A 24,924-nucleotide genomic window follows, 5' to 3' on the forward strand; every position below is an offset into this window, starting at 1 on the left:
CTTCCTCAATGTCATCATTCATTAGATAAATTAGAGATCTCTGCTGCCTGTCAGAAAATATTTAAAACTGACAAGATGTTGGACAAATGTGCTGTTTTTAAAGAGTTGTTGGGTATTCATATACTGTAAGCAGTTGACATGAACGGAAGCTGATGATTAATGTGGTTTTTCAGGGTTACTTCTAAGCTTTGAGCATTTTTTGGGGCATTATTTTGATAGCCAATAGTAGAAAGGTGACAAAGAAGAAATGAGAAGAGAGAGAGAAACAGGGATGTGATTCGAGAATCAACTAAGAACAAACAAATTTTCATTATTGATTAATCTGCAGATTATTTTCTAGATTAACTGAGTTATTGTTTGATCTATAATATAAATGTAAAAAAATAGTGAAAAATGTCCATTCCGGTTCCCAAGGTGATGTCTTTAAATGTCTTGTTTTGTCAGTCCAAAGCAGGAAATCTCCTTAGGTAACAGTTAATAATAGTTATTTTTCTTTTGTTGGATCGATTAACCAATCGCTGCAGCTCTAGTTTACATGGTGAGCGTTTAAACCCCTAGGCTACCAGGAAGCCATTGTTTGTTACTCTTTTTACTTGCATTGTAATTAACTTTCTGTTCATAATGTAATGGCATTTCATTCAGACTTGAATGAACTGAAATGTTTTTGTAAAATTGTCCTTGCGACTTTTATTAAAAAAATCACAATAACATGAAAGACTGCCAGCACATTAAAGGGCATCTTTGAAAGGGTTAATGGAGATTAAAACATCTGTGTATTGGTCTGCTTTACATAAGCAAGGGATTTTCTGTCTGCGCCCTCTATATACATGTGTGAGCAAGGTGAGACTCCTTTACTGAGAAACGCCCTCAGAGGACCATATCATATTGCAACACATTTAAATTTCATTTAAATCTTTAGATGAATAGAATAAAGTTGGAACATCAGTGTGTAAGTGTGAATACTGTTGTCCAGAGAGAAAAGAAAATTCTCTATTTAATATTCTACGTCACTCTCTGCATTTTACTTCTGTTTTTTTATTTTGGTCTCCTTGAAATCTGATCTGATCAGTAATCACGGCTCCTTAAAGCCATCAGTATTGACTACTACTAAAAATGTTTTCATAACACATACTGAATAATAATTATCACGCTGAATTATCATAAAAGATGACAAATGGAGGGAGGGACAGAGACAAAGAGAGAACATTTTGGAAAGGCTTTTGAAGAGCTTGTGCAGGCTTTATGGGTCTGTCTGAATTAGAAAAGACAGAGTGACACTACAGGGCCAGCAGCTCAGTTTGCTTCCTGCTGCCACAATACAAGACAAACACATGACAAATAACCAGTTAACCACCATCTGACTGCCTTTAATGCCATATATAATATGGTATATGCAGTGATGAAAGGGTACACTAGATATATAACAATTCTAATTATTTCCCTCCATGTTCAATGTTCTAAAGTCTTTGCTTGTGTGTGTGTGTGTGTGTGTGTGTGTGTGTGTGTGTGTGTGTGTGTACCTGCAGTACTATCGGGAGCTGCTCAGGAGGGTTCCTGTTCTCCACACCCATCGTCAACCACACCTGAAACGCTGTGAGCTGCTCCGCAAAGAAAGGACTGTGCTGTGGACACAAAACACACACACATCATGATTTTAAAGAATTTATTGTACTTACTCTCTTACTCTTTCTCTCTCTCTCACACACACACACACACTCACGTGATAATGAACCAGTCTGCAGTGACAAGCTTATCATTTCATAAAAGTCCTGACATAATGAGCTAAGAAGTGACACTGCACTGCAGTGGCGACATAAATCCTGATCTATCATGATCACCTCTCTCTCTCTCTATCTCTCTCTCTCTCTCTCTTTCTCTCTCCTGCCACGGCAGTTTGCCTGATTGATTGGTTGCTGGCCGCAGAGTTTTTGATCACGGCGAGTGTTAATATTGCAGCGGGAATTACGACAGCGTCGTGTAGAGTGTTGATGGATGTAGAGAGGGAAATATCAATGCTTCGCGGCTGGATGGCTAAATTAATTTGTGCATAATCAAAGCTTAATAACTCTATACACACACACTCACATACTCACTGATACATGAAAAACTGTGGTGTATAGTGGGTGTAGGCCTCGCTTAGAGACTGAGCTCCTGTATTTGGAACACTTCAAACAGTGGGTTTGATGTTGCATTCTGGGAGGGAATATAAAAAAAGGTTGCACTGGCACCTTTACTACAAAGACCCCTGTGCTTTACTGATTTGATTAATACTCAATTCTATTAACTGCAAATAAGAATATGGTTAAATCAGGGATTCTGCAGGGTTCACCAAGTTAAATGTGAGACTTTTAAAGACCTTTTTAATACCACATAGAATGCAATTTAATACCCTTTTTATGGTCATACTGCATGAAAGTAGGATGAAAAACCAGTCGGGAAAATATGGCCTAGAATTACTTATCATTATATAACAGTTTTTTCAGTATTTCCCAGCATTATATGACAATAATTCCTAAAAATATAATGAATTAAATCAACACAGCTGGAACCAGAGAAGCAGCAGAAAAGGGATAGATGGATAAAGCACTTTTAGTTTATAGCTGTATAATGCTACACAGCCTGTAATCTGATACATAAACATTTTATAACTAATATTACAGTCTACACCAGGCAAGAGAAAATATTTATGACATTTGTAAATTCAATTTAGATCAGATTTTTAACAGCTTCTAAGGTCTCTCTCTGAGGAAACACATTTTTTTATGCAAAATTATGCAAAGAAGGTGGAGGTGCTTATTTCAGACCTGACTAATCCTACTGCATGTAGCCTGAGAGGCAAAACCCAGGGCAAAAATTATGTTCAAAGATTTTTAATTGGAAAATCAAACTATAAAAGTGAAGTCTTCAGACATTACTGTCAATGTTTTGTGCCATCTACTAATACTTACTGGTAATAATGAACACAGGGACAGTTCTTATGCTCTTAAAAGGACCAGTGTGGAGGATTTAGCGACATCTAGCGGTGTAGTTGCCAAGTGCAAAGGAGAAACTAAGGTGGCTGTGAAAAACGCACACGCCCCTTTCTACAGCCAGTGCTTGGTTTGTCCATTCTGGGCTATAGTGGAAAAATGGCGGTTCAACATGGCAGCCTCCACAGAAGGCGACCTGTGGTGTCTATAGATAAAAACGACTCATTCTGTGGTAATTTCAGGCGATAATAAACTAAACAAAACACACTTGACCTTAAAGGGATAAAAGGAAGCTCGTCTGTTTCAGGACGAAATCTTTCTAATGCATGTGAGGCTTATTTTCACTTTGAGCTATACAGAAATCACATTTTCGTTTTGTTCTTTATGTCAATGTGGCTCGGGGAAACAGAAGCGTAGACCTGTGGTGCGGGACAGTAAGGGGTGTAGTAGAGGGTTAAACTACTGCCAGACAACATAATTGCCAAGAGAAAAAATGAAACTATATTTTTTCTGCAGCTTTAAAGAAAATGAGGTAAACAGCTGAAGCACATCAGAAAGGAATTAAAGGCTCCTGAAAGACGGAGCAAGACAGAGAGGGAAGATCCCCTTTAGTGGTCCTCAGAGGCTCAATTACGCTGCCGGTAAGTGTTTTCGGCCTGAGTGCAGGAGAAAGGAGTGGAGGTTCGGCGATGGAAAACTGCTCCCGGGGGAGTGATGGAGAAGATGCCCACCTCCGAGGGGCCAGGTGGAGAAGAGAAAAGGCCCAGATAAAAAGTGCTTATATCATGGGAAAAGCTGCTCTGGTCCCACTTTCTCTGTTTTCATAGTTTTCTGAGTAGTTTGCATTACGAAGCACATGTAGCTGCTCTCTGGTCTGTCCAGCATCTGGTGTGTGTGCGTGCGTCTGCTCTCACACACACACACACACACACACACACACACACACACACACACACACACACACACACACACACACACACACACACACACACACACACACACACACACACACACACACACACACACACACACACACACACACACACACAAGAGAAATGTCTTGTGTTGACCCAGATATCTTCAGTCATCATCAGTTCAATCAGCCTCTCGCAGCGTGTTTCCATTACATTCAGCATCTCCATCACAGTCCCCAGCCGCGTCAGTAAATATAACAATAAACTGGCTGAAAGTGCAGGGCAGTGCTTTCAGAAACTATTTTTTATTTGACACTCACACTTGAATTATTGGACCTGACGTTTTACAATGTTATCCACTGGGAATGTGTGTGTGTGTGTGTGTGTGTGTGTGTGTGTGTGTTTGAAAGATTAATAGAGATGCTGTAGATGTTGGTGGTGGACAACTTGCAAACTTGCAGTGCAAACAAGATCTGTTGATGTTTACAGGCGTCAGTGGTGGACAGGTCTGAGATAAGAGCCATCCATCAATGCTAGATAAACAGTAACCATCCATACACCTATACACAAACGCTTATTCTATACACACACAAACACACTTAAATGTAGCATTTTCCACCTTCTGAGCAAAGCTGAAGAGGTCTCAATGTTTGTTTTTCTCTCACACACACACACACACACACACACACACACACACACAGACTTACTCTGAAGGCGGTGCCCTCCTCAATAATGGTAGGTAGCTGAGAGAGGCAGATGTCCACAGCCAGGTCCCATGCTTGCCTGTAGAGAGGTGACACACGTGCACACACGTACACACACACACACACACACACACACACACACACACACACACACACACACACACACACACACACACACACACACACACACACACACACACACACACACACACACACACACACACACAAAGGACATTAGAATGACCAGAGACATTATAAGGAATAACACCAGAACCACACACATTTATTGCAGTTTAAAATAAATCTCTTTATGACCTGAAGCAACAGAAGCAAATACATTTTTTTCTTTCCCTCTCTAATCCATCACTCATTCCCCTCAGCTCCCGTTTTGTCCCTCTCAGATTCTTCCCCGTGCACATACAGCTCTTTAAATTCCCAGCCTGAGGTCCTGGAGAGGGCAGCAAGGAGCCTTTAATCCCTGTCTAAACAGCAGCTTTCTCTCATGGTCATCATATCTAATTCATGGGGTTATGTAACTCACATCAAACCCTATCACAGCTCTTCTAGTCTGTCTGTCCATCTCTCTTTTCCTTACACTTCCTGGCTCCTTTTTTCTCACAGCAAATTGAGCTCAGGGCCTCAATGGGACTCTTTCCCTCTCAGTTATAGGGTTTGAGTCATGTTCCCAGCAGATGCACTACGATGTAATGTGATGCTGAACGAGTGACACGGAGTTCACTCTGTCTGAGACTCTCTCTGCTGCTTAAACAGCTTTTCCCATTAGCTGGGAGCAGTGTGATAGAGTTGCACTCCAGGTCGCCCGCACACTGTTGAAGGTACATTGCATCCACTCCTGTCATGCATGTTCAGAGTGCAAACATACAGTACAGTATGTGGCTACAAAAGCTGTGGAGTGAGGAGCAAACAGGTGGTATTCCTACTCCATCTACCACTGAAAGTCAACAAAAAAAGTTAAAAATGTATCCCAGCATTGATGTCAGATCGTAAAAGTTCAGGCTAAAAGGGAGAAATTACAAATTCTCCTGTTGCTGTGGCGAAAGATTTAGCCTTCCAGCAACAAAGAAACAAAACAGACATTACTGCATTATTAAGGACAGGTGTTTCTCATTCTACAAGGTTTTTGCTGCCATGTAAGGTCTAATTTTACAGAAATTAAACCCTGTGAAACTCAGATTGATGGTGTAAACACTGACTGAGCCAACAATGATATAACAGATTTGAAGCTAAGACCTCTGCTTTTATTCATATGTCCACATGGGTGACAATTTAAAGGAAAAACTAACACAAACCTCATAGTCTCTGGAACCCTCTCCATTCTCCCATAGGTGTTTAACTTTGGCCCCTCATGTCTTGTATGAGAGCATCTAAATTCTGCATTTGTCATCTTTCTTCATTCATTTGTTCAGGTTTTCCCTTTAATTTGTCACCTGTCTGTATGTATTTACATTAAGCAAACAAAAGACGCTGCTATATGTGATATTTCACAACTATTTTAAAGGACCAGTGTGTAGGATTTAGTGTCACATAGCGGTGAAGTTTCAGATTGCAACTAAACGAACACCACTCGCATCTGTTTCTGACGACCTGGGAATGAGAAAGGGCTGTTTGTAGTGTGTAGGAGAAACTACAGTATCTGCGAAACTAGCAAAAAATGCAAAAGGTCCTCTCTACAGTCAGTATTTGTCTATTCTGGGCTACTGTAGAAACATGGTGGCTCAACATGGCAGACTCCATGGACCTGCTCCCTCTGTAGATAAAAATATATCATTCAAAGGTTCAAAATCACAATGATTTCTATATTCAGGGGACTGTACACTAATGGAAACACACATATGCATTTTAGGTATAGGACAATAGATCCTCCTAAATGTTGGACCTTTAAGACTTTAAGACAAAGCATTAAAGAAGTGGCATGTTACTGTTGGATGCACATCCCAGTGATATTTTTGTTCAATTGAACTAATTTTGAGCAAAAATTTAACATCCAATGCAGTAAGTGCTTGTTTACAGCATGGTTTCAAAATCACGTACCAATTCACTTGAGTCTAAGTGGTAGTTGTTAATTGAGACAGAAAGTAAGTTACAGACTTGAACCAGTAACCCTTTGGTAGGTTTATTGTGCAGGAACACAAAATCCCATAAGCAAGGGTATGGTGGTTTCTCATGACGCTCTCAGATAAGATAGAATTTGAAGGTGGGATCTTGAACACTCATTCTCTCTCCATCACTCTGGGATTTTTTTTCTTCAGCATGTCATCTACTCTGATCTTTCTGCGTGATGAAGTAATGGTGCAACTGAATGTAGCATCAGCTCTGCTCGTTCCATGTCTAGCTTTTTGTAAAGTCCCTTTGTAAAGTCAGTCTAATGCTATCTGATTTTGAGTCACTTGATTATATAAGCTTCTTTCTTTGTTTTTGGGACCCAGTATTACTTTGTGCCTTTGGTTTCAGTTGTTATGTGTTTGTTCTATTTTCTTTTGTTATGTATGCGTTGCCATTAAAAGTTAATCGCACAAAAAATACATTCTAAGAGATTTAACAATTGAAGAATGATCTCATCTTTTACTTACTCGTTTTTTTAACCCTCAATGTAGAGACAGAAAGGTATTTGTTTTAGGTTTCATAGCTTGAAGTACTGGGATTGGAGTCTGTGAACATTTTGCCAACAAATGTCTCTCCCCGCTGGTGTTTATGTAATCCAACGGCAGATAGAGCAGTCTAATCTGTGAAGACACGCTCACAGGGAGGAGGCTGCTGCACCGTTTGAGATGACAGCGTTAACTTGCATAAAGCCTGCCAATACGAATGAGTAACTCATCACCAAAACCAGTGTGTGTGTGTTTGCACGTGTGTGTGTGTGTGTGTGTGTGTGCATGTGTGGTGCATGAGATGAGGGGACAGTCGAGTGTAGGGGACCAGTTGGCGGCTGACTAAGCTCTTTTTTCCTGTTGCCTGCAGAGAGTGGTGCACTCACAAACACACATATAAACTACACGCACACACACACACACTCCCACGCTGAAACTGCCCACAAGGGAGTAATCAGCCTTGGGTTTATCTGTTCTCCCCTATTCTCCTCCATTTGAATAACAATTGCTGTTTGTGTCCGGGCACCGACATCGATCAACGAGCCCCCAAACTGCATAATTCTCCCTTTCCATCATCCCTTCCCCCCCATCTATGCTGTTTCAAACTTTTATTTTTCTACTCTCCTTTTATCTCTGGCACTTCCATTTTTTATCGTTCTCTCAGTCTTGTTTCCTACACTTTTAAAGCACCTCTCTGTCGTTATTCTGTCCTCCTTAATACTGCATGTGCTGCTGTGAAACAAAGTGCAACTCCCAATTTCCTTGGCGGGTAAACAGTGCAATATAACCCCAATCTAAAATAATGGGCTGCTACGAGCGAGATAGAAAGACCATTGCTTGCTCAAGGAGCAAGGAACAGTGTTCTTTACAATAAGTGATGCCAGGGTGTTACACAACAAGTCGCTCCTCGAGGCAAAGAGTGTTTTTTTTTTCTCCAACGTGAGCCAGATAATGAGTGGGAGAGATGGAGGGAGGCATTTATAGAAGACCAAGAAGCGAAACAATAGATAGTGTTTGTGTAACTAAAGGGAGATAGATGATGGGATAATGTTTCTTACACAGTGCGGAGGAGCATGTAAAGTCAATGGAGAACAGGGAGCTTTCTCAGCACCTCTGTGTGTCTGTATACAATTCTAGTAATGAGAAAAGATGGAGGTCAAATCAGTAGGATGGCAGAAACTGAAAAACACTCAAAAGAACTCAAGCTGTGTGAGTAAAGGGGACACTTAAAGTCTTAGATTTGTGTTGTTTAATAATTCAAACAAAACTTGTTTTGGTGGGACTGGTATAGTATTTGTTTGTTGCGCCACTGCTTTTAACCTAAATCTGCCATGTCTACCACAGCTAGAGATGTCCAATATGTCCCACAAAGTCTCATAATATCCTCCAGAGAACAGGTGTTATCTTGCTGCTTTCAATCAAACATGGGGAATATGTGGGTGGGTGGTTGAAGCAACAGCAGTGCCCTAACTCCACGTACAACTTGTCTAGTGTCTGCTGTCAGTGGAAACACTGCTTATATCTGCCCCTGCTATGAGGCAGAGAGCAACACATAGAGAAACACTGTCAACAGTAAACATACAGAAAGAACTGAGAAAAACAAGCATTATACTTAGCATTAATGAGGTGTATGCATATGCTAGAAGGCAGTAGCAAATAAAAACACCTACATGTTTTGGCTCACACTCCCCCAACAAAGCATTTATTTTCAGTAGTTGGGAGAGTAATTAAAGCATTTCATTTTGTTTCTCCGTTTGTAGGATAAACGTGGGTTAAACTACGGGAAAAAATGTCACAAACACTGCAGCTGGCTTGTAGTAGGAAGAATACCTAAAAGTTTACTTTTTAATGCAAGCATAATTGTGGGTTCTGCATTTGCATCACATGGCAAATATGTTTGTTTATTTTATTACTGAGAGTTTATTGAGAAGATAAATGTCATTGTCGTCCCCATTAATCCAGAATGTTTAGCCTAGCTTAGCAAACAACTGGAAAACAGGCAAATCTAGCCATCAGCCATTGTGACAGGCTTAGGATTTCAGAATAAATCAGGAAATCAATATAGGACTGTAAGCAGGCGAGCTGGACAGCTCTTTCAGGTCGAGCTATGTAAAGATATTCATGATTATCCCGGTTTACAATTAACACAATAATGGAAATTCAACACAATCAATTTATGTTGAGTTCTGTTGTTTGTTTTTTTAATCACAATATGTGAAAATATCCTCCCATCCCTACGTGCTAAATCCGCAAGATACAATGTATACAGCAGAAGATACAATATAACAACTTTGAAGCGGTTTGAAGGCACGTTTAATGAAACAAGCTAGCTGTTAGCTCCTGCTTCCAGTCTTTGTGCTAAGCTAGAACCAACATGTCACCCTGTGCTGAATGCACAGAGCTGAAAATCTTCTCATTCAACTGTGGGTCTGAAGACAACATACTAATTTTCAAGTATTCCTCTAAGCTTTGTAAACTCTCTAGCAGATTATCTAACACTGCTAGAAATATCTCACTGGAGCAAAACACTGGTCTGCTTTTCCAGCTACCTGTGGTAATAAGAACAAATTACAAAAACAAACCAAATGGTCACAAAAACAAAGTGCATTGCTACTAGCGGTTTTTAACGGTGGAAAACTGTTTTAGAGAGCAGTTTTCATTTAATAAACGAGCCCATCACTTTTGGGCAAATGAGCCCCGAGGCAGATTTACCATTTGTGCATAAGTGACCGAGTTGATAGCACTATGTAATCTCTCTGTGGCTGGGTAAAAGTAACCACTTGCCCTCATTAAATATACATACCATACCATCAATAACAACACACTGTGTCTCTCTTGTCTAATCAAAGAAAGCATCCGTTAGAAAGTCTGCTCATCCTTTAACTTCAGTGTGTGTGTGTGAACAGTTAGTAAAGCTTTGTGGATGACTGGGCCTCTTGCCTTCTGCTGCACAAAGCAAACGACATCTGTGGATCTGTGTGCATGAAGCTTTGTTTGTGTGTCTTACCACATGGCGTGCATGTATGTAGGGGGCAGACGAGGACTGCTGACTGGTGTGCAGTTGTATGACCTCATTATCCTCTCCGCTAACAGGAAATTGCGGAACAAGCTGGCCACCAGCAGGTCCTGACGAAACAACTTCTGGAACAAATCTAAAGACAGAGAGACAGAGTAGAAATTATCCATCACATCAGAGACAGAAGAGGGGCAGTGAATGAATAAAATTACCACAAAGGTGGGATTACGAATGAGGAAAATGGGGCCCTGAATGAAATTCAAACTGGGTAAAAGAAGTTTAATGAGAGCAGAGTGGGCACTTTAGAGAAAACAACGTAGCTTGTGTGTATGCTTACAGAATGTAGAGGACAGCAATATGCAGAATAAAGCAACGAGTCTTCATTTTCAGCAGCTCATTAATGTATTCACTAATTCACTTTAATGGGGCCAGGCCAATCCCATGCCAATCTCTGGCTTATGATTGTGATTCCCCTGTTTGCACGAGGGAGCGAAAATGTGTGTGTGTCGAGGTTATTATATGAGAGACAGTGTCTGACAACTCCTATGCCTGCTGTTTGTGTTCCACTGTTTAAATGTTGAAGTGTTTGTGTTTCTGTGTGTGTGGAAACAGTGTGTGTGTGTGTGTGTGTGTGTGTGTGTGTGTGTGTGTGTGTGTGTGTGTGTGTGTGTGTGTGAGATTTGGATTAGGTGTGCAGTGCCTTCATTACAGGGATTCTCTCTGATGTGTGCTGCTTCATTAACAGTAGAGCCCCGGGGGTTTAAAAGGCTTCGGCAGCCATCAGCATTGTCACATTGCTATTCTAGCTAGGATACAGTTTGTCTCAGGGGAGTCTGTGCCTGTGAGTGCGAGTGTGCGTGTGTCTGTAGATGTGTGTTGCATACAAGAGACAGGTGAGCAATGAGAAAGTACATGGGCTGCATGCAAAATGCGTGTCAAAAAAAGAAAACTGAGTATTTTCATCTATAGCCAAGTTGAGCCTTTGGGTAATGGTTAGTGTGTGTGTGTGTGTGTGTGTGTGTGTGTGTGTGTGTGTGTGTGTGTGTGTCGCGCGCACGTGTTATCGCCATACAGAGTGTGTATGTGCGTGCATACTTGTTTTTATGGCCTCCAAATTATGGTTAAATGATATTCCCAATTACTGTGCCAAATACTCTAAACACAATTCATCTCCATTTGAGGAGCCAACCTGCACTTCTGGCATTTTTTTTTATCAACATCTTCACTATGCTCAACCACTGGGGATATTTTCAAAGTTTTAGTATTGCTGATGCTTCACAACTGTACTGGTTTTATTAGGTGCCCTAATTTGGGCTCCCTGAGCTGAAACACACAGGTCCTTTCATTTGTCATCATTGGCTGGACATTTTTGAAATAAGATATGTGGGTTTTTTTGTTAGCAGTTTCACAACTTTAGTCTGCCATTAGCTGTCTTTACAAGTTTGTCTTTCCATTACTTTCAACGTCAATAAGAAATATGTGTTTGCTTTGGCTTTAAGGACATGTTTTTTTTTTTTTTATGGTTATGATGTACTCAGCAAAGTTTTGAATACGCTTAAGAAAAGTGTAAGAAGTTTGCTAAGCCCTGCCCCATAGTTACTGTTGCTGCCAAGCTTTCTTTTCTTGCATGATACATGAGCAGTTCACAATGACAGTGGTGCCACATTTACTTACTTACTACACAAAATCTTAGTGAAGTGTCAATCAGTGGGTCGTTGGTTTTAAACAACAACTGGGGTAACTGGGTTGTAAACTTCCCCAAATCCAGAAAAGCTGGACAGACCTGCTGACAAAAGCCAACAATCTGAAACTGTAGCATCCAGGACCAGGAACTGTGAGGACACTACCCTTCAAAACCTTTATACAGTTGAAAGCAGTCATTTTTCCTGTCTTCAGAACGACCACGCCCCCTTTTGGGTGAAACAAGGGCTGTAAAAGTGCCTAGTGGCATCATTTCTAAAAGCTGCTGTGTTGCATTTTGCACAGCAAACAATAAAAAAAACACAAGTTTATGGTTTTCTTTACTTCCCCAAAGAGCAAAGGACAGTAAAAGAAGAGATCTGTGGCTTTAGGCTAGAGATGATAAAACGGTAAACTGTGGGACCCGGGCAGGCTATATGTGTATGTCTGAGGCAAAGACTTCATCACAGGTAAGCTAATGATGTTACTGAGTGAAACTGTAGATTGAAGCGAACCGGAAAATAGTCCAAAAGAGTGAAGGTCTAAAGTTTTTACTGTGAAAAAAATCAAGACCACACCATAAAACAACGGCTTTTAGAATGGAGTTTGGTTTGAATAGTCTGTCCACTTGAAAAACGCCGGGAGCAGAAGGTATTTTAACAATTTGCATAAATTGATCTTACCTACCTTCTAATAAGGAACATTGTAAACAGCATAAAGTAACGTAGGAAGTGAGGCGTAAACCGACCTGTTTTCTACTTCTCTCAGCTCTTAGTAAAAGGTGAGTAATGTCACACTGGACAGAGGACCACGGGTAGCAAATGGTCCATTGGCTTACCACTTGTGTTTCTTTCTCTTTTGAACTTCTTTTTAGCAATGTCTTCATGTTCTGAATTTCATCAATTCCTTTGGCGAGTCCACTGTTATCATAATTTATGGAAACAATGGCTAAAACTACAAAAATAAGACCCAAGATTTAATAAACTGGAATCATTCTGTCTGTTCTGTAATTGCGGGAAAAGAAATTGTGCATCCCTAATGTGTGTGTGTGTGTGTGTGTGTTATGTAAAGCCTCACCTCTAGGCAGCACATTCCAGGCGATCGTGTCGGTGATGGCTGTGAAGATCCAGTTGAGCTCACCGAGGGGAGTACGTCTGTCGTTGAGCCTGCCAGGGATCCTGCACCACACACAACATAACACAGATGGCACTGTGTCAGCCGCGCTCGCTGTATGTCACATAGCTGACTCAAAGCACAAAGTGGCAACTGCTCAGTAGTAATATCACAACACATCTGAGGAAATTTACATTTACAGGCACTTACTCAGAGAGGCAAGTTTGAATATTCATGTGTGCTTACATACACTCACTTACATGTGTTTCATCTGAGCTGTCTCAACAAAATGAAGCACGTGGGAATACATTTGTGTGCTAACTTGACCTGCAGACCTGGCTTTCCTCACATATATCTGATTATTATGGAGGTGGTCCACACCAGTTGAGCTGGTGGGCGCTTCTGCTAACGCTATTAGAAACTAGAAGATCTCTGCCAGATACATTTTGGAAAACCTCACGAATGCTGAAATTTGAAATAATTTACACCTGATGTTACCTATTCATAGACCGGAGCCGAGTTAAATTAAATCCAACAAGAAACCACTATTATGTACATTTGTTTTAAGTTTCTAACAAACCAAAATTCATGAAAATTGGTTCAGAATTAAGCGAGTTACAGTTATTGGATTGTCTGTAGCGGATCTTGACCTCTCCAATATGGCCACTGAACACACATAGCAGCATCATACAGCAGTGACCAGTGAGATATCTTTTGCTCTCGCTCCCACAGTCAAGACGGTGGCGAGATTTATTTATCTCGTATCGTGCCTGACTTTATTGGATCATAACATATCATATATAGAATTAATTTGCAGATGATATCAAACGTTTCTATGGATGTCAATTCTTAAGCCACAACAAAGGCCAAAATGTGGCCTGCTACAGCCAATAATATATTTTTGTGAGATTAAATCTTAGAAACCAGGGAAAAAGCAGAGACATTTCACACAAACGCTACATGTTTGTGTACAGGTAGCACTTTGATCATCATATTGTACATTGATCCCAAAAGCACCGGTCAAATATAATACTTACTATAACTCTGTCATTTACCACCTCTGCTAACACATTTTGTTTGGAAAGATCTGATTTCACCAATTCTGTGCCACAGTAAATATGAAAATATAATCAAAACTTTAAAAATAATTTAATTTAGGTTTCCTCACAGAAAAGAATGAAATGTTAAGATGTTAAATGTTCAAATCAAGAAGGCCTCACGACCCCTAGTGGGGGGGCGCTGACCGCCAGGTTGGGAACCACTGACTTAAACGACTAGTGTAGGATTCAGTGGCATCTAGTGGTGAGAGTTGCAGGCTGCAACCATTTGAATACTGCTCAGCCTTCCAGGCTTGTAGGAGGAACTACTGCCTTATTTTTCTTACTACAATGAAGGAACTTCAGCGATTGACTTACTGAAAGTATTCAAACAGGGCCACAGTACAGTACCCACACTATAATGTGTTTTATAGGAGCCTCAGATGTGTAAACCTGTGCACCATGCATTCGTTTTTACAGAAACCTCTCTGACACCACAGACTCTAGTTATTTCGTTATTCCTTTTGTGACACTGCCATGGAAATGAGAGCTGGGAAATCTCTTTCACATACAGCCCACAACGGTGTGACAGTAATCACTGTAGCAAAACCGAGAAAATCACCTTTACCCCACCTAGGCGTCTGCTTTTTAATGAACACTATGTAAAACAGTGAGAGAAGACGGGGGATGAGGGCAAACACTAGCTGGCTCACAGATATTACAGTTAATGTGAGCAAGTGAGTCATCTGTGTCTGAGTAAAGAGAAATGCTTTAATGTAACGAAAAATGTGGGAGAAAAAAAATGAGAGAAAGCATTATAGCTCGCAATGCTACAGACAGCCAATGATGCGCTTGTATGTGGAAGAGACTACAGAAAAAAAAAGGGGCAGCAGACCTGCAGCAGGCCCACAGGTCATAGTTTAAGTGGAGGGTACCTATGCACTGCGTGATCTTGAGTTATCCTGGAGAAAAACAAGAGTTGCTTGCTGCATTTTCAAAACATGAAAGTGGCATAAATGGATGACACGTGACTGCACAAATTTGTTTCCTATTTACATCACAGCCCTAAGATTCACCAGGCATTCAACGCACAAATTGCCTCAAAACTTCATTCTGACACAAGTTGTGACCAAAGCTGAATTAATCCCATGTTGCAGTGCGATGTGCAATGAATCTGCAAGATCGCAGCTGAAGAAATGATGTGCGGAAGCAAAGATGGCTCATGGAACGTCTTGCTTTTTACTCTCCATGCACGGTTCTCAGCAAAAACAGACATCTGTTAATAGTCATATCAACAATAAACAAGCAACACATACATGTTTCACTACAGTAATAATGTCTATATTGGTAAAAATGGCACAAACATGTAAATCTCCTGTCTATTTCAGATTAAAAGCTCTATTCATATTCATTTATTAACAAGGCTTTTATTGTATTGTATTTATCAATGGCAAACTCATCGTAGAAAGACAGGGCTGACAGCAGTAGAGACGCTCTGTGTGGACACCTGTGCTGCAGCAGTTCGTCTTTTGTATCCTCAAGATAACAACATAATTAGCATGTTATCATGAAACAACACCTATGTTATCCAGCGATAAGTTGTGATGAAATTAAAAACAAAAAAACTTTAACCGCTACCACTTTTAGCTTATATTTATATGCACTTAAATAATAAGAGTTTGACATAACTGTGTCAAAAATGGTTACATTCATTGCACAAAACTGACATGCTAAAGTGTTTTTCTTCCAATTTTCTCCTCATCCAAGAAATGTCATCACCCATTGTCACTCCCAAACATTTTGTTTCCACTGTGGTTTTGTCATCATTAGTCGCTGCACTGGAGCACTGCCAGGAGCATGTCTTTGTCTTGAGATAGAATCATTAAATATACATTATATGACAATAAATTACACTATACAACTATAAAGTAATGCACTAAACGCCAATTTGTTACACATAAATTCATCCCCAAGTCTGGCAGCTGGCATATAAAGTCCATCAGCACTCTAACTACACACAGAGTATCTGACCTTCCCTGCCCTAAGCCTCCCACTTCCACCTCTAAGTGACAAATAATAGCAGCTTTGAACCTCCTGGCAGGTATAGGCCTACTGTATAACCATGAGGGCCGGCCAGCTCATGAGCACTCCGAGAGCTTGCCAAAGGTGTTCAGCAAGTCAGCACTAAGGATGAACACTCAGCACTTCATATCCTTGCTCAGTATCCAGTGTAATATATTTGAGGAGGGAAAAGGACAGTGTATTGGTGCACGGAGGGACAGATAGATGGATGAAGTGTTGAACAGGCTGGGAAAAATACCCTCAGAGGCTCGTGTCATCGATCAAAATAGTTGCAATTTATAATAATTTCTTGTTTTAGCCATTTTAGTTGTGCTATATTATCCGTTTTATTAATATCTACAGTGAAGTATCTTTCTATTTGGTAAGGCACCTTGTTATACTCCCTTAAGAAGTGTAAGTCTATACGTATCTTTGTTATTAGTTCCTACTATTTATTACTATCTATTAACCAGTGATACAGTATGTTTTAGTATGTGGCAGTTGCTGAGACACTAAAACCCACAGTTACTCATGCTGATGAAGTCTCCAAGTCACTACAGGCATGAAGTGGAAAGGTCAGTCCTGCTCACACTTTACCTAATATTAGAGGTGTTCAGAACAAGATCAGCATTGCGTCAGGAAGGAAGGAAGGAAGGAAGGAAGGAAGGAAGGAAGGAAAATGAATTCATTTCACCAAAGAAAGAAAGAGAAAATAAAATAATTTCACTAAAAGAAAGCTTGATAGATAAAAAAGGAGAGAAAGAAAAGAAAAAAGAAAGACACAGAGAAAGAAAAGAAAGACAGAAGTATAGAAAGAAAAAGAAAAAGAAAAAGAGAAAGAGAAAAAGAAAGAGAAAGAGAAAGAGAAAGAGAAAGAGAAAGAAAGAAAAGACTGGATCAGCTTTTACCACCATGTAACATTAGCCAGCAACACACTGGTTCAGCCAATCAAATTCAAATTGTGTGTAATGGACAGCTCCATAAAGCTATTGAGGATGCATTTAATTTAATTTGACAAAGTCACCAGAAATGGAAGCACAGTATGACCACAGTAAAGGTGTAGTTAACTTTATATTCTGCATATAGGGCACCATGCCAAACACACTGACACACAGGCTTCTGAATAAATAACACACTGTACCCAGAAAATCTTTTTAGAAAAACATTAGCCCCTTCCCTCGTGTCTTTTATACTCTATGCCCAACCCCCCTGATCACACATACAAACTCGAACAACAGAGGCATAACATGCTGCCATTCACTGGAGTCTTTAAATAATGTCATTTTAACATTTTGTAGAGCTTGTTTTTATTCCCTCTGGAAATGGAAGCACTGCCTTTTTTCTTTATTTTTCATTGCAGTTAATGGGTTCCCTATTCAACATGATACAAGTTACCAGCATAAATCGAATATATAATAGATAAGAAAAATGATGAGTGGAAACACACTGCTCGAGAAATGAACTACTTTGCCAGTATAATGGAAAAGGGAGAAAATAACTGTTCAATCAGAGCGCATGTACAGTAAATTACGTTAGCACTAAACACACATGTGAGCTCCAGGCGAGGCAAGAGGGAGTCCCTATGTGTGAACATTGCATTAGAGTCTGTTTTCCACTCATTTATGAATTTATGTTGTTAAATGTGAAGCCAGACAATCCATATTGTGGGCAGCCATACTAATGAACCTATCTAACTAGTGACAAGGTCAACAAAATGCCCATGGAAACACGTGAGCTTTGTGTGTGTTTTGTGTGCAGTTTACAGAACTGCAGTACACCTCTACTTTACAAAGTCTTTAAATGAGACATAATGAGCGTTTGAGGAGCCACAATGCAGCACTGCAGGTAACGGCTTTAATCTGTGTAGGACATGAAGCAGGCATGTGCAGGTAAACTGAGCCTCTTGTAGCTGGTATCACTGTAACTACTAATGGGCTTTGCTTTTTAAGGTTCATTATTAGTTTCTCAGTGAGTCCTTCCAGCTCAACACACCAAACTCCGATCAAAGTGTCAAACTAGGCAGTGCTAATCAAATATGAATCAAGATTCTGTTACTGCATTGCCTATTTCTCAACTAAAATCTTTTCAGAAACATATTTTACTTTGCTGTTTTTCGAGATAGTGTGTTTAAATTGCACAGCCAATGAGAGCAGCTCAACTCGCAGTACGTCACCTCTGCTGGCTCTGACAAACTATCAGGGCGACGACCATAACGCCAAACTTGAGGCTTCAAAGTGGTACTCCACAAACCAATGGGTGACATCACGATAGGTTAACACCTGACAGTGATGCAGCAGAAATAATGGTACTTTATAGCACCTTAAGCCTACACCCAAGTCTAACAAGATTCTACATGTGAACAAAGTTCTCTATAAATAGGCTGCTGCTTTTATCTAGAGCAAAGAGACACATCTTTACCACCTCGAGACTTGCTGCTGTGTCGCTGACTCCTCTCTCTGACGTCTCTGTGAGGCGATGGCATTTCCTCACGGGATCAAAGTATCTCCTTGGAAAATTAATGCAGAGTTGCCAACACATTGATATGATTCTTCCAATAATGGAGTTCAACTCTGGAGACCCCCAACTGAGTCGAGCACAGCCGAGTTTCAGACTGTGTCAGACACCAAGGGGGTGGGCTGGCCCTGCACACCGGGGTGGGGGGACTCGCTGCGAAAGACTCAGAGGGAGGCCGGGAATAAGGATCGACCCATGACACTTGTGCCATGAGAGATGAAGGAGAAGGGAGGGTTGTGTGTGTGTGAAAAACAGACCACGTGTGACTGAATGTGAGAGAAACAGTGAGAGATACTGTAGCTTGAAAGAGATCCAAGCGTATTGGACGCAGGTAAAATCCACATGCGCTCGCCGTCGTGACTCGCTTATCTAAAAGGCTATTGTGATTGGATACGGCCAGAATGTGTGTTGGATGTATGTGGGAAGCAGAGACAGAAGGGTGCACAGATGGAGGAGAGACAGAGGAATGGTCAAATTGATAAACAAATTCACAGCACACAACTACTCAATGCTGACATTATGTTGAATACATTTTGCAACAAATGCTTGTAATACTTCAAGGGCGATGAGTGTTCGATACGTGCTTTCCAACTGTGCATGACCTTTAAAGGTGTGAATACGTGCCCAATGAGTGGACAGCGAGTGTAATGCCCATTAGCTGCTTGCTCATGCCCACATGTCAAATTTGGACACTGCAAAGTGATAATAAAGGAACAAAGCTGCTTTGAATACTATTAGAGAGAAATCACCCCAGACACAGTTTAAAGGGCTGACAATAACGAAACCACCCTGAATCTCTCTGCTGAAGTCTCCAATAAAGAGCAACCTCGAGTGATTTTTGTGTTGTTGTTGCTAGGATACCACAAGGTCAGCTGACAAGTAACACAGTAGCTACAGGTGACTTATCATGTCAAACTGTGAGCATGATTAGACAGTACAGATAAAAATAAAGTTGCCACAAACTTTATATAGTCCTGCTTGGTTAGTACAGAAAAATAAAGAAAAACAGGACAACAAGAGTACAGTTGCACCAGAAATTGGAAAGCTGGTGTTTGAAGTGATCTTCCAATAAAGTAAGGCACTGACACTGAAAAAAGTTGCAGAAATATATCCTGTATAACAAGGAGTTTACACTGACACAAAATATTACCCATTTGGGATGGTCTGTGTATACCACCCAGTGTTGCACAAGGTGCCTGTGTCAATGTTGTCTACATCTCCTTCAGTCAATGAGAAGTTTTAACTCATACAGTATGTAGCTGTATATATCTAATAATGTTATGTCACAATGTGCACCTGTGTCCGGGAACAATAACAAGGTCCAAAAGGTGCAAGTGACACTGCTAAAGTGTGTGCTTTAAGGTGAATTATTTCCTAGTGTAAATGACTAAATATACCGGTATGCTACTTTTCAACCAACATATTGGAACTGACCTTGTATAAGCCCCGCCCCTTTTTGCTCTGTGCTCCAATAACAGCAACTCTCCTTTTCTGTACCCAGATATGCTATGTGCTAGGATCCTCTGTGTTAAAAAGACAATAACATTTTTAAAATGGTTAAAAGATAAAAGCCACATATATGGAGTCACATTAGCTACCTACATTTAGATTTACAGGCCTACGTAGCCTTTATTTTGTTCATTTTTTAAAAGTTTTGCCACTTAGGGGAAGCCTAAAAAGCTATAAATGCAACATTGGCACCATTAATATTTGCAAAAACTTTGAAAGCTATGTTGGTGAATATGTTAACATATGTATATATCCAGTAGACACAGATAAACTTTAGCTTTAGAGTCATGCTTCTGTCCATTTGACAAATTGTGAAAATGAAATGCTTCTCTGAGAGAAACCTTTGGCTATTTAAATGCTAAATGCTCTACTATGCTGAGCAGCTAGTTGCTAACTTGTCTGCCATTTAGGTCCTCGCAACTGTGACTGGAAACAAGGTTATTGAGGGCAGTGTTGTGGGCCAGAGAACCAAAAGAATGAGCTAAAAGAGGCTCCAACGCTACATAGAGCTGAGGGAAGCTGCAAGAGCTGGGTGACAATACTTTGTGGATGTATTGCAATGAGCAACATTTTTAATCCTATACATAATAATTTGATTGTTATTAAAAAACAATCATTAGAGCAGCTTTATGGTAAAAAAAACCCCAACATAAAAATCACTGTACTCCTCTAGTTAGAAAACTGCTGTTTCTGTGATATTTTTTGTGATGAAGCATCCCTTGAAAAATGTTTGACTTTAGCACTTGACTTTAGTTAGAATGCTGGCCCAGCTTCACAGAGCAGAGAGGTGAGATGGCAAATGGATTTAGTTCCATTTTTCTTTTATGAGCTCTGGGCCCATCCATTATTGAACTCTGAGGGACATCAGCTGAGTCAACATACAGCCCTCTGGACAGCATGTTGCACATGCAATGAACCAAAACCGCAACTTAAGCATCAAGGATCCCACCAACCCCCACTGATTAAAAAACAAAAAGCCCTTCTTCAGTCATGTTAGGGGCTGCTGAAAGCCTCTTTCTCTCTTCACTTTATTGCATTAATTCTATTTATTTCACTGTTTTACTTGGAAAGTAAAACCTTTAATATTCCAACATCAATTTTAAGGTCATATATCTCATGAATTTGATATTTGATTAGTTTTTCAATACTGTTCTGAATAGACAACATCTGAAATCCAATTTCAGTGGAGCATACGGAGTAATAGATAAAAGGTCAGCACTTTGCCACTGCAGAACTCTCTTTTAACCTTACTGGCTTGTTAGTATAAACTCCTGCTGCGTCTATGTCTGTAGCAGACAGCTAATACAAAGAGCAGAGCACAGGAGCTTATGAAACATAGCAGAAGGGCCCGTTTATGACCGTTTCACCATCCTGAAGCCTGAAGAGATTGTTTCCTTTAAATTAAGTCAAGCTGTTTTCTGTTTGTCGTGGCCGTACATATTGAGAGGCTGTTACAGGAATCAAACCTACAATAAAGGGGAATTGTGTTGAGTGTTTCTTTAGCATGCGTTGGTGTAGAGCTGACTTCATTCAAGCTCTGCATATGAATGATTAGTGACTGTAGCTTTGAATTCAGATCACAGTTTGTTTCTCTTTGACAGAAACCATTTCAAATTTTATTTTGGAGGTGGTACCATTGTTAAACTGTTCCCATCTTTGATGTTCCTGTTCAGTGTTTTACTCAAGCCTGACAGAAGAATGAGATCAGGTAAGAATGTTTCCCACAGCTCTGTCTCTGACGTAAACTAGTGTGACGTTTGTAGGTGCTAAAACTCTCCTTACAGAACGCTGGTCATAAATTCCTTTTTCTCCCCTCTCCACAGAAACCCGTTCTTTATTCTGGTGAGACAAGTGATAAAAGATGAAGAGGACATGGGAGCTTGAATGGAGAGCTTCAATGTTGTCAAACGCACCGACTGATGTTGGTGTGGTTGAGAGGGCATAATGTAGAATAAAAGTGAAAGACAAATGGAAAAAGGGCTTATTTCTTCAAAGGTGTTCGTCATCACTCTAGTGGTTTCCCATCCTGCCCTGGGAGTCACTGGGCAGTAGCTGTGCGTACAGTACTAGGGCCTACTTTCCGTTTTTTATCCACTGGAGAGTGTAGGTGGAAGGAAGTGAAAAAATATGAAGATCAAAGACAAACTGTCAGCAAGTAAAAAAGAATAATTGTTAAAGATAATTAAATGGTAAAAGCAGGAAGAACAGTGACAAACAAGATGTGGCGAGGTGAGAAACAGGTTCAATTTATGGATAATACTTATAAATCTTGTAGAAACTTGGGAAACAATTTGAGAGTGAACATGAAAATGCCCCACAAACCGGACCAATTAGTGTGATTTTGAAAAGGCATGAATCACAATAAGGTGATGCATTACTTCTTCAACGAGTGGTTTCTGAGATATGGCGTTTACCGCATGAAGAAATCAATAGTGAGTTGCATTCATCCAAATATGACCCAGAGTTTGAGACAGTCAGAAACAAAAACAAAAAACAGAACTATTGCAAATATTCAAATACAAGGCAGTATTCAAATACTTCACACGTCTTATTATGTTTATAATGAACACATAAAAGCTGGTCCAGGACTGTGATGGTTAATTGATCATAATGTACAATTTTACAACACTAATTAGCACAACATCGAAGTATGTCCCACTCACCAATCTGCTGTTAAAAATTCTGTGTTCACTCTCAAAATTCCTTTTAATCGGTCTAAAGATATTGTCAATAAAAGTCACTTCTGGCTGATGTTTCAAATTAAAAGCTTAGCAGGAAACTCAGTGGATTATGTCCTTTGAGCCTGTGGAAGCCTTCAACGTAAAACTTGCAGTGCAGAAAGTGTTGACTTTTACTGACGGTAGTTTAACACCATTAGAGCCATTGGAATTAGCTGGTGAAGTGAAAACAATACTAACCCCTGATTCACACTGCCTACCTGAGCAGCTGCGTCTGGCACGCACCGAGTGTCAGCTGCATGGCTGCTGCTGCCAGCCCTATCTGTCTATACTGAGTTGGCCTTTGATAAATACCATACAATAAAAGCCTTGTTAACGTACGAATGGATTCTGTCCACATAAACACCAGAGAGCTTTTAATCTAAAGGAGGTGTTGCGTTTAAAAAAATAAATGTATATTTTTTTCCATGTCTGTGACATATTCTACAGATACAGACGCTGAAACTGTAGTGAAAGGAGCATAGGTTGCTGGTATAATTACGATATGACTACGAACAGACCATTTTCACTGTCTCTTTCTGCTGGGAACCGCACGCGGCTCGCAGAAGAAATAGGCAAGACCTTGACTCTCTAGTGAAGCATCGTAGAGACGTGTGTGAGATGCGTGACCTGCATAGACAACCATTACCGGCATAGTGACTGCTCTAATCTGCTAATATGGGCACCGAAATAAAAAGCAAGACATTCTGCCACACTGCTCAGGTAGGCAGTGTGAACGAGATAAGTGTTAAAAAGGGAAACTGAGCAGCTGACTGATGAGTAAATAATCAATTTATGTTAAGTGCAAAATACAGATGTGTAGGTACTGTGTGTGCGTGTGTATTCATGTGTGCAAACTGTCTGTGGCAAAACAAAATCAAAGCTTGAGCATGTAAAGAAAAGTGCTTATTCACCTTTATTAACAGACTGTTAAGACACTTTAGCACCTCAGGGTGCTTTCCAGCAAGATGCATTTTTTTCCTGCTGAGATATGCTGCTTTTAAGTTACTACTTCTAAAACCACCTCAACCTACTTAGTTTATGGGTGTCATTTAACTCTCCCCCGCACGTTAGGAGAAAAAAAAGATAAGCCACCCCCGATGTTTCTGTGAAACTACTAAAACTTTGGATATGACATCCATATTGAGCGCTAATATCTGAGAGCGTGTGCCTAAGAGCAAGAGATGTTCCGCGCTGAGCCGCTTGGCACCTGCAGGTTTATTGAAGAAATATGGAGCGTTAAATCTGCCAAACTACTGCCGCTTTGGCTGTGAGGGGGGAAACAAAGGCAGAGAATTATACCTGCAGGATGGAAAACAACAGAAAGAGGACTGACAATGAGGAGGAGAGAGCAAAGACGGAGACAGGCAGGAAGACAGACAGAGAGAGACAGACAAACAGGATAATGATCTCTCTAGACTGCACCCTCCTGAGAGAGCGCGACAGTGAGAGGGAAAGAGTTGCGACAGAGATTTGTTTTTTAGGATGGTGGTGGAGTGCCACTTACTTCTCGATGAGGTCTAACGTCACCCCTGGCACCAACTTGGCACTCTTCTGCATGCAAAACCTGAAAAAACAAACAGACAGAGAAAAGCTGCTGATAAGAGTTGGAGAGAAAACAGGAGGTGCTCACAGACTAGGCCAAGCAATAAAAACGTTTGGCCTCTATAGTACAGATTTTACGACCTACGAGAGAGACAATCAACGGATAAAACGCTCAAATGAAAAATGAGGGCTTCAAAGATTACAACAACTGAGCACTTTGATAAGTGTGTTTTGGCTGAGTTACAGTCAAAGGGGAGGGGGCAGGCAGTGGGAAACACAGAGGCATATTTCTCAAACGTCTGATGTGGGGGTTATTGTTTACTGTGCGTGGTTAGCTCCGACAGGTCGGGCCAGCTGTAAGTCACAGCAGGTTGGTGCTCAGAGCCTCGACAGACGCACCGCTCGGCGCTGGAGCTCACCGCGTGTCGTCACACACCTGGAGGAGACCAGGTGTGTTTGTGTGTGTGTGTGTGTGTGTGTACATACGCAAACATCCGTCACACATCAACGGCAGGCAACATTGAATGTGAAAAGCA

General features: G+C 40.6%; 1 protein-coding gene across 4 annotated transcripts in view; it reads right to left on the reverse strand.

Annotated features, from left to right (window-relative positions):
- Window positions 1–24,924, reverse strand: part of rptor (regulatory associated protein of MTOR, complex 1) — a 187,389-nt gene that overhangs the window by 63,566 nt on the left and 98,899 nt on the right. For all 4 annotated transcript variants that reach the window (XM_051383914.1, XM_051383912.1, XM_051383913.1 and 1 more), the window contains exons 8-12: window positions 24,351–24,410; window positions 12,970–13,070; window positions 10,204–10,348; window positions 4,591–4,666; window positions 1,521–1,622 (exon numbers count right to left, since the gene is read on the reverse strand). In XM_051383914.1, the coding sequence (XP_051239874.1) occupies window positions 1,521–1,622; window positions 4,591–4,666; window positions 10,204–10,348; window positions 12,970–13,070; window positions 24,351–24,410 (484 nt within the window). The remainder of the gene's footprint in view (window positions 1–1,520; window positions 1,623–4,590; window positions 4,667–10,203; window positions 10,349–12,969; window positions 13,071–24,350; window positions 24,411–24,924) is intronic.

The sequence above is a fragment of the Dicentrarchus labrax genome, unplaced genomic scaffold (assembly GCF_905237075.1).
Source record: "Dicentrarchus labrax unplaced genomic scaffold, dlabrax2021, whole genome shotgun sequence".
Lineage (NCBI taxonomy): Eukaryota > Metazoa > Chordata > Actinopteri > Moronidae > Dicentrarchus > Dicentrarchus labrax.